The sequence below is a fragment of the Dermacentor variabilis genome, chromosome 6 (assembly GCF_050947875.1).
Source record: "Dermacentor variabilis isolate Ectoservices chromosome 6, ASM5094787v1, whole genome shotgun sequence".
NCBI lineage: Eukaryota > Metazoa > Arthropoda > Arachnida > Ixodida > Ixodidae > Dermacentor > Dermacentor variabilis.
The window spans coordinates 151827800-151847017 of record NC_134573.1 but is presented as its reverse complement, the minus strand read 5'-3'; the positions used below and the strand labels follow the sequence as shown (position 1 = coordinate 151847017).

Sequence of the window (19218 nt, the reverse complement as noted above, 5' to 3'; positions counted from 1 at the left end):
ACGAGAAATAACGAAAACCATCCTTTAGGAAGCTCAACAAAGCTCTCACCACCAACTTGAATCAGAATCAGCATCAAGTTACAAATGATGCAATCAATATATGATGTGGCAAAACAATGTGCAATCTACATATAATACTGAATGTGTAAGACATTACCACATTTGAAACAGCTACGCCAAAGACAATTTACAGTGAATATCGGAGACAGATGTAGTAATTGTATTCCTGTATACCCAATGTACAAATGCTATACCTTGCATTCTTCTTCAATCACTGAAAGCCGCACAACACAATGTTGTAGGGCAATGTCTATAACCAAAATCATCTATCCAGCATGTTTCAAAGGTGCACAGTATTTACAAGGTCAACTGTAAATTCATCACCAGTATACAGTAAAATATATACAGTAAAATACATGGGGAGACGTAATAGTCCGGTCACTGTGCTATCACTGCACTCTGGATTCACGACAAGCTGCAAAGGATCTTTTGTTTAATTTCATTCTTATGACATGTTCGTTCATAATGCCCGATCGGCACATTCTGTGAAAATAGCACATTCCGAGCCTTCGGTCTGTTGTTTTTTTTGTTTCACCATACTCAGGTTCTCATGGGGCTTGAAGGTGACTTGCACTGCCGGAAGCTACATTTGTCCCACAAGCTACTAAATGTGGCGTGCACCCTTGAAGGTGAACAGACTTCAATGTGTTGATAGCGACCGACACCTGCTCTATGCAACGAACGCAAGCAGAATACGAAGCAGCTTGTAAGGAAGCCAGCTACGACTACAGAACTCTGCGTGTGTCGGACGCATCAACAGTGTGTGTGTGCGCGTGTGTGTGTGTGGGTATGTGCGTCCGTGTCGTTTCTGCGTGTGTGCCCAAAACTTTCTTCACATTTATTTATGAGCTGCGAGAAGAAGAGAGAGAAAGAGAGACTGTTTTTCCTAGAGCACACAAGAGGATTCTCCCCCTCCGCCTCTTCCATCTTCGAGTCATGAGAAGAACGGGAGGATAGATTGACCAAACGCACAGGGACAGAGATCACACTTAACAACAAAAAATTTCGGTTCGGAAGCAGGGTGTTCTTTGGTGCTGTGCAGCACGCCACGTCGTCTGCAAGCACCGTTCTATTTATAACTACATGTGCCTCTGTGGAAAAGAAAGACACTATGGACCACTGAATGTGTGCTGCCACCTCGTGTTGTCATCTTGCTGCAAGGAGTTGGCAATCGGGGGGGAATGACGATCTTGTCGGGGAGGGTGAAATACGGGGCAAGGTGCACGGTGAACACCGTGTGAACGCTGTACTTGTCGAAGCTATTTTTAAATGTGCGAACCCCATTTTACTCGTCGCAATTGAGGGCGGCGCGGGCTGCCGCAGTTGTTGTTCATCACACCCGTTTTTGTACATTTTGTATAGTAGCGCCATTTTTTGAATAGTTTGTTTGCGTGGTGAGAAGTGCCAGCCACGCGGAGAGCATGCTTGATCATTGTTTGAGACTGCCAGCATTGCCCATTCTAAGTCACACTTCAACTTCTCTTAGTTCCCTTTATTTTTTCAAGAATGTGTGTTTTGATAATCCTGCAGCAATGCTCTCAATCGTTGGCATGCAGATCCAGCGAGGGCAGTCTGCTCCATTCCCGAGTGTCACACACAATTGGGCAGCCTCAAATTTATTGAGCAGTTCTTTAAAAAACCAGTTGTAAAGGTGTGTTAATATATATACACGGTACCTGTTTATGGCATTACGTATCAGAGGCAAGAACTATGACTGCCCATAATCGCAGACTTCAGTGCATTAGCATTTTATTATGTGCTTCGCGTCCATGAGCAGACTGTCTTAAAGCCTTCCCAACAATTGGGTTTTATGGTACAGAAATTATTTCTTGCTTTGAAAAGGAAAAAAATATATACATCTGCCACTTTCACATGTGTTGTTTCAACTATCCTGAAATTTAAGGTCACATTTTTTCTGCAGATTTTTTTTCTGCTGGGAGTTCTCCGTGTAAATAAATGTGCTGCAGTGGTTGAATATATGAAAGGTGCTGAAGCTGTTTGTGAAACAACACTGCTTTGAAAAAATAATACCTATGTTTTCTTGGGAAAAAAAAACTGCGACACCTTGTGGAATAGTTGTTTTGTGTCAGTACATGTTTTGCCTGTGATACACCGATCTCGCGTAACATATTTGGAGAAAAAAATCTGCATTGGAACCTCGTTGCTTTCCTAATTATGCCATTGTTATTCTCTGCTATAGTTTTGACCTCTCTTGAGTTCAGTCACTGTCGTTCTTACACTCTTGGAAGAAAAATTGTCGAGCTGCGCTGGCTCGGTTATGATGCTCGTGTAGAAAGGTCAAATGTACTGCAGGACCTGTGGTCAAAGACAGATCTAACTTATAATTTATACGCTTAATGCTATTTGTTGTTTCGTAATAGCTGGATACTAGTAGTGCCATGTTTCTGTAAGTTTACTATTAAAATTAGTTTCTGGCTTGACCACTAGTGACAGGGGTGGCTAGACAAACATATTCAAACAACCACAAAAGAGTTCCCCATATTGTTTGAGAGCCATAGTAAAAAACCTGGAAGTTTCAGGCTGTAATGCCACAGGCTGCCTTTTGTGTACTTGTTCTCCTTGTTAAAGAACACAGGTCAACTTTCCCAGAATGACAGACGTGCATTTCTTATAGTACAGTCAAGTGAGTGACTGCCTTATGTAATGTAAAGAAGAGCTGTCTGTGGCATACAGTTCATAGTCTGGTCACCCCTGACTTAAATCTTCATAGATTTTTGGTTCTACATTAGATGATTTCAGTTTTTGTACATATTTCTGCTTTGAGCACATTAACGAGGTTTCGGTGCAGATTGTCGAAAATCAATTTGGTTGAATGGCGAGAAGGTAGTTATTTGCATGAGACAAGAAAGAAACTCTTCAGGTTATATCTAAAGGTGTGCGTTCAGCAGTTACAGTATACGGCACTGGGAGCCACCGTGGCGTTGTTTCTGTCATAGCTGTCAAGCAAAGCAGGCTTCTGCACTGTTCGCCAATTTGATTGAGGAATCAACAGCTGGTCCAACTACCTACGGTCATATTTTTGATACTGGCCCCCCTCGCCGTGAAGCTAATGAGAGACACGATGCAAAAGTGCCGTGCAGCTGAAGCGCTTTGTCGTGTAGCATGTTTCTGTGCTCTGCCAATAAAGAAAAATGCAGGTTCATAACTTGTTCTTCTTTTTTTCTCTCCCTATCTCCTTTTTACTTTGTTGAATAGTCATTCAGGAGCACACATTGCCTTTTGTCACTTTGCTGCAGCCGTCACAGCTCAAAGGTATGCAGTTCAAGCTCGGGACTTAACTTACACATGTACTATCAACATGGAATGTTTACACAGTGCTGCATCTGCAAAAATAATAATAATAATAATAATAATAATAATAATAATAATAATAATAATAATAATAATAATATATTTATGCATCCAGCAATTCAGACTTGCAATCTGTAGCAACATATACAATCAGTCTACAGTGTTGCAGTTCTTCATTACCAGCAAACAGACTGCTCTAGGAACCTTTTTGTAGAACCTGTGTTTCATAAACTTCCGATGCTGTTAGTACGTCAGCAATATAGGAATCCTGCAGAAGGTCATTTGTTCACACAAAAAAATACCTTATTTAATATGTGGCACTAAAAATTCTGTTTCTTACAAAACACAAGTAAACATCACTTTTTAGCATAACCCCTGTTCTGTGCTGCTGCTTTCATGTTTAGTGTACAAAAAAAAAAACCGTTAATTCAAGTTCAATTAATTTGCCTTTTCGGTTAAGCGTCTGCGCATTTCCATATTTTGGCAGTAGGAAAATACCAAACAACAACAATAAATTTTTTGGCCTTCAGGAGCATCCTCAAGTTCACCTGACATCACTGAGTGCACAGGGCATGTTCATTTATCCATTCGTTTCTGAAAGTGCCTATGAACAGTTGGAGGCCTTGAAAGAATTCTCCTAGCAGCAGCAACTTTATAATTAACAAACGAGCTAACAATTGTTGCTGAATTAAGAAGCTCCACTCAGCACGAAATGATCTTGCTTTCTGTTGCTACTTTTGCTGTGGCTCTTCAAGCGTTGCTGTAAGATGAAGCTCTTTTTCGGGAGCTCCTATAGGTATAAATGGAAGCGAGAAATCGTCTTGCTCGACATCCAGCTGCACCGAATTTGATAACGCTTTGTTGCATTTAAAGGGAAGAAAGTTAAAATCTATACTGACTGCATAGCATGCAGGAATCCGGTTGACAAATACTTATTAACAAATAATGTAAATGAAAAGAAAGTGCAAGTGTAAGGTTTTCAATTGTGTAACTAATAAATAAGTCTATCATAAATCTATAAACTTTATCTATAGAAATTAAGACATTTAAGTGGACAAAATTGATGTGTTATACAGGGCTCTCAAATACACTACAAATTTATTTGTGAGTAGGACTCCTACAAAACCCTTGTAACTGTTGTAACAATCTCACGTAGGCGTAAACTCGTATATGAAATTTTGTTCCGCTTTAGATGCTCTGACAGATGCAGTTTACAGAACTGTGATAGCTGCTTTTCGTGCAGAGGTACAGATTTGCAGACTTCGTGCTTCATTTAATTTTTCGAAACTTACCAATTTTCGGCAACAGTCGTAAAAATGTGAGAAATTAAAATTATACATCCTACAATTGCTAGAACTTTCTCCCTCAAATGCAACAAATTTCATTCAAACCGCGGTGCAGTGGTTGTCTCATCATGAGAACTGCTTTTTACATGTAGTTGGCCCCGAGCTAAAGCTTCACATAAAGGGACACTGCTAAGTCAAGCTGCAGTAACGCACATCTCGAGTACCACAATCTTTAGTCATGCCGTGAGCGAAGTCTTGGTGAGCCAGAACGGACTTAAGAGCGAAAGACGATCTTGAAGTATCCGTACTAATGATAGATCCTCGTGACAGCTCACCTCGGCTGACAGCTGACAGCTCACCTCGGCTCGCAAAAAGGAGGATTACAGCATGCTATCAGACTCGACTATCGGACCCTTTTATCAGCATGCTACCAAACTCTTTTAACAAAAACAGCCCGAACATACGGAAGCCACATCGTTCAATGTCGAAAATGCCTTCAAATCCGTGAGCATTATTGAAGGGATACCGACACAAAAGTATTGTATCCTTTTTTTTCTTCTTCTTCTTTTGGTTTGTCAGATAGTGCCAGACCTCGTAACTACAGTGTCGTGCCAGAGATCTTTGAACGCGCCAACAACCACCAATCATATCCTCTTTTAAGGTGACCATTTCAAAAAGCGTGTCAAATGGTGCGCGGCTTCTTGGCCCGGCTGTAGGGTTTGTTTACAAATAATATTTGCGCGTCAAGAAAACTAGAGGTAGTGCGTGGTCCCAAACCGCTGACGCATGGCCCGGTCAGTCTGCTCCAGTGGTCGCAAAGTCGCACATGGCTCAAGCCTCATTATAACGAAAGGAGTGAAATTCACCCTAAAATACGTATAAATGTGTGTAATACCTTGCTTTCAAGAAGTAAAATTGTCCTACCCATGGATATAGCGAACTAGATTGATCCGCGAAACAAGAAGAAAAACATCAGTGGAGATTTACCGGTAAATGCGAGAGAAATGCCTTAGCATTACGTCGTGCCTCCGAGTTCCTGGATTCACCACTGAAACCGCATTTTCCATATTGCATTGGTATATATATATATATATATATATATATATATATATATATATATATACCGATAATTTCTTTTGCTGTTTTATTAAAATTTCATGGCCTCAAATGCAGGCCTCGAAATCTGCTTCTTCTATGCATGTTTAATGTTGAGCACCCAATTGGGCATATAGATTGCAACAAATGCCAATAATGGATATAACGAGGTACCGGATATAACGAAGTAATTTAGGCTGCCCCTTTCACTTCGCTATAACGAGGTTTTGGTGTAAACCATTCTTTGCTTTCTCATTCTGCGCTTCCCCGCATTCCTCACGGGATCATATTAATTGGTGCCCTGCTGTCGTTGCTGCTGTTGTTGTAGCCTGTGACACGTGTGGATATTAAAGGCTAAACCCCATGAGCGCGATTTTGTGCGCGACAGCGACGAGCGACGGCTTCGAGCGACGGATCGAGCCGACGCGTGAACAAATCGCTCGGTCTTGTCGCGCGATCGCTCGGTTCTGCAAATCTAGAACTTGTCGCTCGTCGCCCGGAAGTGCTATGAGCGACTAGCCAATAGCGCAAAGCCGGAACTGAATGTACATATCTCCAGTACTTCCGATTGTCGCACGGAACGAGCAAACGATTGAATTTTTATACGTGCAAGGATAAGAACCTACTGCAAGACTTTCAGAAATATTTTATGCTGCTTTTTACCGTAAAATACATCAACTTAAGTTAATAAAGCACGCGTCACGCTAGTTTCGGCGCCTATATTGCTGCCCTCATACCGGCAACAGTGGGGAGACGTCGCTCGAAGTCATCGCTCGCATGGGGTGCAACTACAGCCACTGTAGTGCAACTTGTAGGCGACAAGCGAACGCGACAGCCATCTCCATCGCGTCGCTTGTCGCGTGCAAGATCGCTTGCATGGGGTTTATACTTAATGCGGGATAATACCCACGATGGGGGATTGGCCAAGAAATGGGTGGATTATTCACATCTGTCAGAACGCGCAGCACCCTTCGTCTTTCTCACCGTCTTTCTCCTATTATCCCGTCGTCTTCAGCTTTCGACAAGGCGATCACAATGCGGCTTCGACTACTGCACCAACCCACGCATCAGTGGAGTCGCGCGGTGACACCACCGCGCGACTCGGAAGTCGAAATACGCAACAATCGCGCGGCGACCGCTTCCTGAAGCGACGACGAGCGATGCGCACGGCGGGCAAAATTACAAGACCGGTCCTTCAATAATTGTGTTTCTATTATCTAGAAATGCGTTTATGCGGACGGATGAAAAACGTCTACTAGTCTACGTTGAGCACGAACATAATGGCTGGGTCCGTGTCGTTGATCCACGCGTTGCTGGCGTCCGTCCAGGTACTCGGATCATCGTGCGCCGTGGTGGAGTTGTGATTTGGTCCTCTGCCCAGCTTGTTGGATCCCAGGGAGAGCGCCTGCCTGTGGCCGCGCATGTGCCCGATGGCCAGCGCGATGAGCGCCCCCACCACGGTCGCCAAGAAGCCGGCCAGGGCGAGAGAAGTCCAGCTGCACTCGAGGGCTGGCTTGCGAGCGGAAGGCTGCTCGTTCGACCACTGATGCCACACACGGGAAGGGGAGAAAACAAAAGAAAGACGCTTCGGTGTGGACGGAAGCAAGAGACGATTTCGTCAGCGACAGATATATCATCGTCGAAGGGAGCCGTGTGGCTAATATATAAGGCCCTCGTGTCAACCACAGTGTGCAAGAAACTCGCCGTCTTAGTCGAAAGTTTCAGAGCCACTCCGCCGCACCGCCAGACAAGAGTTCAGGGCGCGAATCGATTGTCGTAGTCCTATAGCTCTGGAGTCACAGAGATCGGGAGGGGCCAGCGATTTTTACTCACCTTCGCACATTGACTTTGGAACGTTATGGTTAAGGAGCTCGCGATTTGTAGACCGATCAATGCGTATAACATGACAGGCTTGAGGAACTTGGACAGGTGTATATGACAAATTGACAATATATAAAAGGTCGTAGTAACGAACGACGGTAAAATAAATTTCGAAGTATAGTGTGTAAAGTCCTTTTCTTCCTTCCTGTTGACTTAAGCAGCGTGAGGCGAAGCGAGCTAACATGTTTAAAGGCTGTTTCAGCGTGATACGACACGAAACAAGCGGTAGTGAGCATCGCTTCAGGTTCGGATGGAACGTCGGCCACCAATAGACAAAAAATAAATTTAACTAAAACAATTTCACGCTCAGGGAAGCAGTGCGTGGCACCGTCTGCTGAATTTCTCGTTTTAACCGCTGTGCGCATGAGGGGGAGTCGGTGGGCGTCTAATTAACCAAGACGATATACTTTTAAGTTCGAACTAAACGAGTTTTAATTCCGTAGCAATGTAAGTTTCCCGCCGAAATATTGCAGTGCGTTCAATTAAGCGAGAAGTCGAATTAACCGATATAAAATTAGTGGGTGTCGACAGCGTGTACCTGTGTGCCTTTACGTTTAAACTGCAATATAGGTCGATGTTTTTTTCCAGAAAAGAAAGCTGAAGTCGCTCATCGTCTTATTCATATAGCGGTCTTTAGCACATTGTGAGTCGCCGTCTGGCCAAGTCAAGTTTAGGTCGACCTACATAATTACAGGGCGACCTGTATTCCGGTTTACACGGTCAGTTGGTTCCTGCGGCTTTGCAGCCAACTGCTCATGATGATCAACGGAAGGAATATCCGGAGATATTAAAATTTAGTGCGGTGCTTACCTCGCCAGTGCTGCTGTAGTGGGTGATTTGGGAGAGGAGAAAGGTGTAGTCAGTGCGGTCCGCTTGAGCAGCATTTGCGCTTTCGTCTGCTCGAAGCGGTGGCTCGACCTGCGCATGTACCGCGGACGCTTGGTGTACGTGATAAACAACCGCTGCCGTAGCTCCACATTAATTATAATCTTTGAGTCAACAGTGTAGTTGCACGCCAAACCAACTGTACCGTATGATTCAGCCGCGATTACAGCGCGTGGCCATCCATGGTACGAAATACAGATGCATCGCATATATATTCACGTTCGTGTGTCACGTATTCGAACAAGGACTCTACGTAACCTTGCCTTTACCACGTGCATGCTTGCGTCCAAGTGTGCAACTTTCTTTCACATTACATCATTTGCCAGCACACGCTCCGTCTTACGTGGCGCGTCTACGCAACACACCGGCCACACGCATGCAGCTTTGAAAAGTGTGCGTCGTTCCTCAAGATGAACTGACTCCCTGCTACTCTCTTCTCAGAACAGTTGAGTGTTCTGATGCTGCATGGTCGGCGAGATCTCCTGCCTGAACCATGAACCATAAGGATCGAGGGTGGCTGTAGCCTCCGGGGGGAAGAAAAAAAAAAAAGGAGGGGCAGTGGGGAGGGGAAGCTTATTGCTGCACGTTCAGTATTGTCAACGTTGAAGGTTCTCGGAGGAGGCCTTTCCCCCACCCTAGATCCCGTCAGCTATCCCCCTCCCACCCTCTCAACGAGATTATCTTTAAACCAATCCCTACTGTTGTCTCAAGGCAAGAGTAACAACGTAACAACATTTATCAATTGCTCAGCACCTTTCTCAAAATAGCGAACAGCAGTCATGACCACAATCTAAATTTGTGTCCACTGCAGGGCGAAAGGTCAGCGATCTCCAACTCTGTATTGCGTTAGCGCAATCCACGTACAGTGTCGTTGAGCGGACATACGGGCGGGAAGAAAAGGAGTTGAAAGGACAGACGCTCACTGACAATTGAAGTTTAATTAAAGGTTCTCCGGGATGGGGAGGGCCGCACATGCGCGATCAGGAGGCTGATGCAAAGCTCATGCATAATCACATACAAAAACTGTAAAAAACGCTAACGCTCAAGGAGATATCCCATCTGTAAATTTCTAATGCCATCGCACCACCCTATTAGGGGCAGGTCGTCCTCGCCTGCGCATCTTACGTGCTTGTCGTCGGGACCTTGGGGGTGTGACGCATCGCCACCGACGCTGCTTCCTTCGCCATCTTTCAGCTTCGTGCTCATAGCACTGGTGGGCCACGGCAACGCAGGGGATTGACGTCCTGACGTGCTTCTTGTTTCTTGTCCTTCTCGCTCGGATCCTGGGCGATGCAGCGCGAGGGCCGATTCGTCTTCTTCTTCTCTCACTAGAGGTCGAACAAGGTATGTGTCAGGCTGGAGCCAACGCTTCAGCAAGGGTGAGGGGGGGGGGATGTAATACGAGAAAATCGAAGGGGTTGGCCTGGGTAACGCACAGTCTAGTGTATAAAAGTCAAGAGACCACAGCATCAGCCAAGAACAAAAATTTCTTCTAGCAAATTAAACCGCAACATGGTATCGTACTAATACATTACACTACTCGAACAGTGCCGCGCGTAGGCTGTGCAACTTCATTTTAGCCTGCATGCCTAGACAGTGAAGAAACCATTTCTTTTTTTCGTGACATCTGTGGTCTTCGGAATTTTGCTCACGACTGTGCATGCCGCTAACCTGCTACTTCGCTCGGGGGAAGGAGCTTGGCGCAACGACAGAGACATGATATGAAAATGAAAGGGGAGGGTACGGTGAAGCTGATAATGGGGAGGTGAACAGTCTATACTGCTTCTGTGCAACGACAAGGATGTCTTCCGCTAGAGCAGAGTAGCAAACCAGAATCTTTTCCGGTTAATCTCTCTCTCTCTCTCTCTCTCTCTCTCTCTCTCTCTCTCTCTCTCTCTCTCTCTCTCTCTCTCTCTCTCTCTCACACACACACACACACACACACACACACACACACACACACACACACACACACACACACACACACACACACACACACACACACACACACACACACACACACACACACACAAACACACACACACAAACACGAGGGTGTCTAAACGTAGTTTAGGGCGATCGGCCTTGCCGCTCGGCTGGGCGGGGGGGGGGGGGGCCTCCTTCCTCTCCCCTTATTTTATTCGCCTCACCCTCCCCTGTGCAGTGCTGTTCAGGTGTCCTCTCAGCGAGGGACAGTTACGGCGTTAATTGCACTTTTCTCTTCGGTTTCCTTCCTATAAAAGCCACATACTACTCCAGACTGAGGCATATATGATATCCCTTAATTGTACACCGCAGCTGATCATTTCAAGTCTCCGTCCTCCTATGAACCTCTGCCTTGTTTGACCTACTCTTACGAATATACTCATGGGAACGTACCGCACACAGTAGCGTTGTAGCATTAGTAGCTACACTACTCTGGGAGATTGGCCAAGGATCGGATATAGATTACAGGGTGTACAGGTCAATGAAAAGCTGACTATATAGTCAAGCTGTTCATATCGAACGAAAATGTATCGGGGGAAATGGAATAATGAAAATAAAGGCATAAAAGGAATGTATTCAGCAGGATGGAAGCTTGTATTGGCAATACTGGTTATGACAAAATTAGGAGCTTATATATATCACCATGATTTAGACAATGCAAATTTAAAACTTCGTGTTTCTTTTCTTTCTTTCTTTCTTTCTTTCTTTCTTTGTCAGCACATTACTGGAGATACCATATGATGTGATACATGTTGTGCTGTTTTAATTATTGGCTTTTGTTGCCATGTAATTTAGCAATTGAAGCCACCCTGCGTTCAAGTCACGTTGATTTACTGGAAGTCGTCAGAGTAAATTAAGCCACTCTCAATATCTCGGTCCCCAAAACGTGTGGTGAAACAGTGTGCGACACAAATTACCGACATTTAAAGGTTTCGATAATGAACTTTCCCGCGTTTGTATATTTCCTGTAGTCGAAACAATGCGCAACATTTTCTGATCTTCACACTCCTACATCAAAAAAAGAACGAAAAAAAAAAGCGCGATTTACGTCATGCTTTCGAACAAAATTATTTTTGCGCCATTGAAAGAGAAAGGTTGTAGAATTTTAAGTAGCGCCCTTGTGAAGCACGCAACCCTTTTGTACACATGGGCGCACAAGAGATTAACAAGGAGTGTGACAGTGGGTGTAAAAATTATACATACCCTTTATGCTCCAAGGCCGGCATTTATCGTACGAAACAGCCATAGAGTATATATATATATATATATATATATATATATATATATATATATATATATATATATATATAATCATAGTATAAGTAGTCAACAAAGACACCAAGGGCAACACAGGGGAAATTACTTGTACTTAATAACTGAATTAAAGAAATGACAAATTAATGGAAATGAAAGTGTATGAAAAACACTCCCAGGGTTAGTTATATAGTAGTAACACATAAATATCCCAGAAAGTGGATTGGGAGAACGGCGCCGCGGTAGCTCAACCGGTAAGAGCATCGCACGCGTAATACGAAGACGTGGGAACGTTCCCCACCTGCGGCAAATTTTTTCATCCACTTTCATTTCCATTAATTCATCGTCTCTTTATTTCAATTAGTAAGTACAAGCAATTTCGCCTGTGTTGTCCTTCGTGTCTGTTTGTTGGCTTCATATGCTATGATTATTATCGGGCCCCTAGGTTAACCCCCTTTCTTCTAGTTCACACACACACACACACACACACACACACACACACACACACACACACACACACACACACACACACACACACACACATATATATATATATATATATATATATATATATATATATATATATAAAGGCACCCGGAGAGCGCATAATAACTATATTTGTTATGCTCACATCGTGTGTATTCCTCCCAAACATTTTCTCACTATTGCATCCGCGTTTTATGCGTTTAAACGTGTTTCACTATAGCTGTAAAGGCGCTGAAGATGTGTTATCGGCCTCAAATGAAAATTTACTATAAAAACAAGATTACTGTCCTTTCGTTTCCGGGTGAAATTTGATCATTTACGTTTGCTTTTTATTATTATATTTTTCTCCTGGAACAATAATTATGAAAATTGGGTCAAACCCGATTTCTCACCGAATTTCGGCCTTTTTTAAATGCAGGTGTTACAAAACTAATGAACCCTGCCCAATTTTTCTGTGAAGGTGCGCAAGCCATGAATATCGTATATGCCTCGTCTTGCCACTCAAGCGAAAACTGGCATATATATAATGTATATTCAGCGCCTGCCGGCCCAGGAAAGTTGTGGAATCGTTCCCCACCTTCGGCAAGTTGTTTTTTTCATCCATTTTCATTTCCATTAATTTATCGTTTCTTTATTTCATTTATTACGCCTGAAGAGAGAGAGAGAGAGAGAGACGCAAAGAAAAGACAGGAAGGTTAACCAGAGATTATCTCCGGTTGGCTACCCTGTACTGGGGGAGGTGCAAGGGGATGCGATAGGTGAGAGAGAGAAGGATAAAAAAATTTTTAGAAAAATTAACCCCCTCCCCCCCCCCCCACACACACGCGCGCACGCGCACGCACGTACGCACGAACTGTTTCTGTGGACACTGTCACGCAGCCCGCAAAGGTGGCCCTTGTGTTACGTAGTGTCACCGTATAATCCTACGTCACACAGTGCACAGTCCCAATTTGTCAGACAGTCCCGTGTCGTTTAAGTACTGCAGCAGCGCCTTCATAGCGGATCGCGCTGATGTTCACGTAGGCCCGTTTCCAAGGGTCTTGTTTTCTGTCATTGGGCGCTTGTCCAGTTTGTCTAGGGTGGCCGAGAGGACTGCTCTTTGTGGGTTTGAACGAGAGCACTGACAAAGTAGGTGCTCGATTGTTTCATTGCACCTGCAGAAGTCACAAAGTTGGCTGTTGGCCATTCCGATAATAAAAGAGTACGCATTTCAATATGCTACTCCAAGCCATAGACGGACTAGAAGGGAGCAGTCAAGCCGTGGAAGGTCGGGCGGAATACGGACCTGTAAATTAGGGTCCAGGGTATGGAGGCGTGCACTTGTGAACTCGGGTGAATTCCACTGAGCTAATGTCAAGTCACGCGCAAGTGCGGAAAGTTCTTTCGCTGCGTCGGCCCTCAACAGAAGAATGGCAACGCAGTTGACGCCTTCATGGGCAGATCGGGCAGCTGCGTCTGCTCGATCATTGCCACAGTGGTATGCCACAGTGGCTAGGCAACCACTGATATATCGTGGCCCTCGTCAACTATGCGATGGTGGACTTCTCTGATCTCTGCGACGAGCTGCTCATGTGATCACAATGCATATATATATATATATATATATATATATATATATATATATATATATATATATATATATATATATATTACCACGAACGCCGGCAGGTAGGAGAATAACTCAAAAGGAAAACGTTCAGTCATTTTTATTCATATCGTGACTATTTTGTCAGCGACGGACGATGGAGACAAAATTTTTAGTGCTATGTATAGTGCTATATATATAGTGCTCCTTTGAAGAGGATAAAAAGTTTTTGGAACATCGTGTCGTTGACACATATCCTGCCCAGTACGCTTTCGAAGCTGTCTTTTTTCGTGCCCACGTATAACCTAGCTCCTGCATATTTTCGAGGGCACTCATCGAACATTATCATCGAACGCCTTGCCGGCTCGGTATTGTACGAAACACTGTCCCTCATCTAGCAAACATACACAAATAATCGTAATAATAATAAAAAAGAAATATCAGAAGAAAAAAAAAAAAACACGCGCCCGAGCAGGGGCTCGAACCCTGGACCGTTAGGTTAAAAGCCTAACGCTCTACCGACTGAGCTACCCGGGCCGCTGAGATGTCGATCCCTTATTCAACAAGTAACTAAAAATATGAAATATATAAACATGTGAGACAATAATTTAGTAATCAATGTGTATGTACATAATTCCGGCGGGAATTCCAGTCGTACGTCGGTTTTGTCATGACAAAACGTCCGTACCTCACGGTCTGTCCGTTCCGTCGGGCGGAACGCGACTACCTTTTTTCCAACCGACCGCTCCACCGTACGGCGACTTGACCACCAGTTATAATTTACACCTGCATAAAATAAGGGACCGGCTTGTTTGTAGCTTTAGATATCACGGGGGAGGCTTGCCGTATTGTATATGATGTTCTTTCAGCGGGAAGCTGTGCCATGTGGGATATATTTCTACCGTGGTTTGTGACAACCTTGGTAGCACGACCACGGGATCGCGAAGTGTTACACTAGAAAGGGTATGGTTAACTAAGCACAGTAATACATGTTCAAAAAATGCAAGAGAAATGTAAAGTAGGAATAATCGAACCCGTCTCTATCTGTTTTTGCTAATGCGCCGTTTGTTTTAGACGTATTAATAATGCCTGACAATGCGGATTTGTAGGGATCCATCAGTCCGTCAGATGATTTGCGAGCAGCTCAGCTCTTTGCGATCACGTATATATGTTCCTGTGAGGGAATTCGCTTGTGTACAAACCGTTAGTTGCGTTAATTGTTTGTAGGATTTATCAAAAAAAAAATTAAAAGATCCTGAATTTTGGGCTGCCGGACAATTAGACCTCCGGTCCTCCGCCGGTCTTCATGCAAGACTACAAAATTCCCCCATTACTCCCCGGTTTTCCTCTTTAAACAATAACACCCCCATTTTAAGCCCCACCTCTTCCAGCTCGAATTCCAAAAAAATATAAAACCCGAGAACGAAGGACCCTACTATGTAATTAATTTGAAAAGGGATTCCCTCGTAAATTATGCTACATGAAAAATTTATGTCCTGTTTCGCGCGGGGAAATATTCTTGCAGTAACGTGCCGAGTTACAATCTTGCCGATCGCACTAAAGGTCAGGATTTTACCTCCTCGGATGTTTGCTCATATTGACATTTGCCAAATAAATTGCAACACGCACTGTTGCCATCGGATTATGCCGCTGCACTTGCTTTCCTCGAAGGCGGGTGTGCCTCCTTTCTTTATATGTCGCGCACATATTAAAGATTGCATATATTGCCGCAGAGAGCTCTCCACATGCCAGGTACGAGCACTCTCGTGAGGCACCTTTGCAAGCGTCTCATCGCTAAAGCCCATTACTCGTCGCATCGCCATTAGAAGAGCGCCAGCAACGCCTCGCGCGTGGCGATACAGCGCGTGTCTCCCGTGCACGCGCTCACGGCAGCGCCCGAGTCTGCCGTCCAATGAGAAGCCACGCCGTGGCTCTTGGCCTTCGGGGCGCGTGAGAAGTGCGTTCGGCGGAGAGACGCGGTTGACTGTGGAACAGGCTGCTGTTAACTCCTCTTTTAAAAAGTGTGTGAATGCTTAATATTGAGTTTCCGGGCACAAGTTCGCCCACAATAAACCAGTGTGTTTAGTGTGCTTCATTGAAGAGTGCTACATTTCTGGTGGAGGTGCGGGGTATGATTGGAAGTCCCCAGTTCGTAAGAGAACGGAGCCCCGACCCTCAGCGATTGGAACCCAGGGAACTGACTCCAGTACACCAGCGCACAAGCCGCCGCATCCGAGGAGACCCACCCGAGTTCGGACCGCTTCCTGTTGCTGCAGCAGTGCGGGCAACAGTTACCAGCGACGGTGCAACCATGACCACCCCAGTGACATCATCCCAGCTCATCGTGTACCCACCACGCACGCCCGAGTCCTTCCACGGCGATACGTTCGAAGATGTGGAAGACTGGTTAGAGCAGTTCGAGCGAGTGGCAGATTTCAACGGCTGGGACGAGACGCGGAAGCTTCGCAACGTATACTTCGCGTTAGAAGAGTCAGCGAGGACGTGGTACGTCAATCATGAAGCGACACTATCTTCGTGGGAAGAATTTCGGCGACAGCTGCTTGCCACGTATGCCAGCACCGATCGGCGAGAGAAGGCAGAGCACGCTCTGCAAGCCAGAAACCAGCACACTAACGAAAGTGTCGGCATGTATATCGAGGATATGTCCCGTCTCTTCACGCGCGCGGATCCAAACATGACCGAAGAGAAGAAATTACGCCATCTGATGCGTGGCGTTAAGCAGGAGCTGTTTGCAGGACTCGTCCGCAACCCACCACACAGTGTTGCCGAGTTTCGCACCGAAGCGACGACCATAGAGAAGGCGCTTCAGCAGCGTGCCCATCACTACAATCGTGATGTCACCAGCGCACCGGCCGATATCCTGTCAGCAGGCCCAGGCAGTAACACCGAAGCACTAAGAGAACTGGTGAGATCAATCGTAAAGGAGGAGCTTCGAAAGCTGCAGCTACCGGAAGCCACGCCGACAGTCTCAACTCTCGCCGCCGTCATTCGAGATGAAGTTCGCCACGCCATTCTGCAGCAAGGCCGTGAGGAACCACCTGTTCATCATGATCAACCACCTCCCGTACGTCGCGTGCCAACGTACGCTGATGTGTTATGTCAACCGACCGGGCATTGTCCTCCATTCGCGACTCCCAGCAGCCGCCAGCCGACTCTGCGCAGTGGACCCCTTCTAGCAGAGCTGAGGCCACGAAAAAGTGACGTGTGGCGTGCACCCGACCGGACACCACTCTGTTTCCACTGCGGGGAAGCCGGACACCTATACAGAATGTGCCCATATCGCAGAGCAGGTCTTCGCGGCTTTACGATAAATGCGCCTTGCCCCCGTAATGGCGAAAGACCCACCGAAATTCAGGACTACTTGACCCGACAACAAGATCCGGCTGCTAGATACCAACACCAGCCCCGAACATCAACGTCTGCACGCTACCGATCACCAAGTCCACGGCCATCCTCGATTTCACCAAGGCGTCGTTCACTGAGCCCACGTCCGGAAAACTGAAGCGAGCGACCTGTGGAGGCGAGGCCGCTGACGTTCGAAAAAGCCAAGATCCTCCGTCAAGTTTACCGAGCAGCCGCGACAAACAGAAGCGGATGAATAAGATAAGTGAACAGAGAATTTCTTCGGATTTGCGCATTACAATAGACGGTCATGAATTGAGTGCATTAGTTGACACAGGTGCCGATTATTCCGTCGTAAGATATGCACTCACCAAGGAATTGAAAAAAGTTTTGATGCCATGGAGTGGACCCCAGATACGTACGGCTGGTGGGCACCTCATTACGCCCCTGGGTAGATGTACAGCGAGAATCGGAATTCGGGGTTTTTCTTACGTCGCTGATTTTGTCGTGCTGCCAGAATGTTCGAAGGAGGTAATACTCGGAATGGACTTTCTCCTAACAAATGGTGCCATAATCAACCTGCAGAATTCTAGCGTGTCATTTTCTACGAAGCAGGCTATAGACATGCGAGAGTCGGAGGAGCTAGAACACGTTGCCTTGCGGATTACCGACGATGACATAACCGTGCCACCACGATGCAGCATGCTGGTTCGCGTAAGAAACGAAGCATTCGACGACTCGGAAGGTATAGCGGAGGCCAACGTCGAGCTACTGTTGAAAAAAGGCATTTGCGTAGCACGAGGAATTGTTCAACTACGCGATGGGTGTGCTGATGTATTGTTGACGAACTTCGGAAGTGAATTTCAGCACGTCGCAAAGAACACAACCATCGCCTTCCTGCACAGCGCTACTGCGGTCACAGATGTATGTAGCTTAGCGTCAAGGCCACCTGCTGTCCAAACTATGCATGACGCCGTAGCATCAGTTGCGATCAACCAAAGTCTGACGCCAGCCCAGAAAGAAATGATGGAGGACCTTATAAATGAATTCGCAGATTGTTTCTCCACCTCGTCAAAGGTACGGCGCACACCAATTGTTAAACACCGTATAATAACAGACGAAGCGACCAGGCCAGTATACCAACATCCATACCGAGTGTCACCGGTTGAACGAGAGATCATAAAGAGTCAGGTGCAAGAGATGCTTGAGGACGATGTCATTCAGCCATCAAACAGCCCGTGGGCGTCGCCGGTAGTCCTTGTGAGAAAGAAGGACAATACATTGAGATTCTGTGTTGATTACCGGAAATTGAACAGTGTGACCAGGCGGGATGTATACCCCCTTCCCCGCATTGATGACACGTTGGATCGCCTACGACATGCAAAATTTTTCTCTTCATTAGATCTCAAGAGCGGATATTGGCAAATTGAAGTAGACGAAAGAGACCGTGAAAAAACTGCTTTCGTAACCCCAGATGGCCTGTATGAGTTCAAAGCGCTTCCATTCGGCCTCTGCTGTGCGCCGGCGACATTCCAGCGCATGATGGACAGTGTCCTCTCGGGTCTTAAATGGCAGTCATGCTTAGTTTACCTAGACGACGTAGTGGTATTTTCTGCAACATTCGACCAGCATGTCCAGAGGCTGCGTTTAGTGCTTCAAGCCATCCGCTCGGCAGGCTTAACCATTAAACCGGAAAAATGCCAGTTTGGATTTCAAGAACTTCGTTTCCTGGGTCACGTAATTAGCGCGCAAGGTACTGCTCCGGATCCCGACAAGACTGCTGCCGTTGCACGATTCCCAAAGCCTACAAACAAGAAGACGGTACGGCAATTTTTGGGACTATGCGCTTATTACAGGCGATTTGTAGAAAACTTCTCGAAAATTGCCGAACCTCTGACGAAACTAACTAAAGAAGACGTACCCTTCATGTGGCATGCTGAACAAGAGGTTGCTTTCAATGAACTAAAGGAACGATTGCAAGCCCCACCGATCCTCGCCCACTTCGACGAGACAGCGGACACAGAA

At 45.7% G+C, this 19218-nt stretch overlaps 2 protein-coding genes and 1 non-coding gene across 3 annotated transcripts in view; 1 reads left to right on the top strand and 2 right to left on the bottom strand.

The window, feature by feature from the left end:
* The window catches only part of LOC142585501 (plexin-B-like), a 149459-nt gene extending 146218 nt beyond the window's left edge, over positions 1 to 3241 (top strand). Inside the window, exon 32 of the mRNA XM_075696296.1 lies at positions 605 to 3241. Within this exon, the coding sequence (XP_075552411.1) occupies positions 605 to 712 (108 nt within the window). The 3' untranslated portion in view covers positions 713 to 3241. The remainder of the gene's footprint in view (positions 1 to 604) is intronic.
* Positions 3242 to 6953: 3712 nt separating this feature from the next.
* LOC142584403 (uncharacterized) lies at positions 6954 to 9815 on the bottom strand. Its single transcript, XM_075694548.1, has 3 exons — positions 9645 to 9815; positions 8445 to 8552; positions 6954 to 7296 (listed from the first exon to the last, which is right to left on the bottom strand). The coding sequence occupies exons 1-3, from the start codon at positions 9723 to 9725 to the stop codon at positions 7009 to 7011; spliced, it is 477 nt and encodes a 158-aa protein (XP_075550663.1). The 5' UTR covers positions 9726 to 9815; the 3' UTR covers positions 6954 to 7008.
* A 4479-nt stretch (positions 9816 to 14294) lies between these two features.
* TRNAK-UUU (transfer RNA lysine (anticodon UUU)) lies at positions 14295 to 14367 on the bottom strand. The gene has a single exon. It is a non-coding gene; the product is annotated as a tRNA-Lys (tRNA).
* Between the last annotated feature and the right edge of the window lie 4851 nt (positions 14368 to 19218).

Coding starts and splice junctions, on each gene's coding strand:
- LOC142584403 (XM_075694548.1), bottom strand. CDS start 9,725: ATGAGCACGAAGCTGAAAGATGGCGAAGGAAGCAGCGTCGGTGGCGAT. Junction 8,553..9,644: donor AAGGTCCCGACGACAAGCAC/GTAAGATGCGCA, acceptor GTACATGCGCAG/GTCGAGCCACCGCTTCGAGC. Junction 7,297..8,444: donor ACTACAGCAGCACTGGCGAG/GTAAGCACCGCA, acceptor GTGTGGCATCAG/TGGTCGAACGAGCAGCCTTC.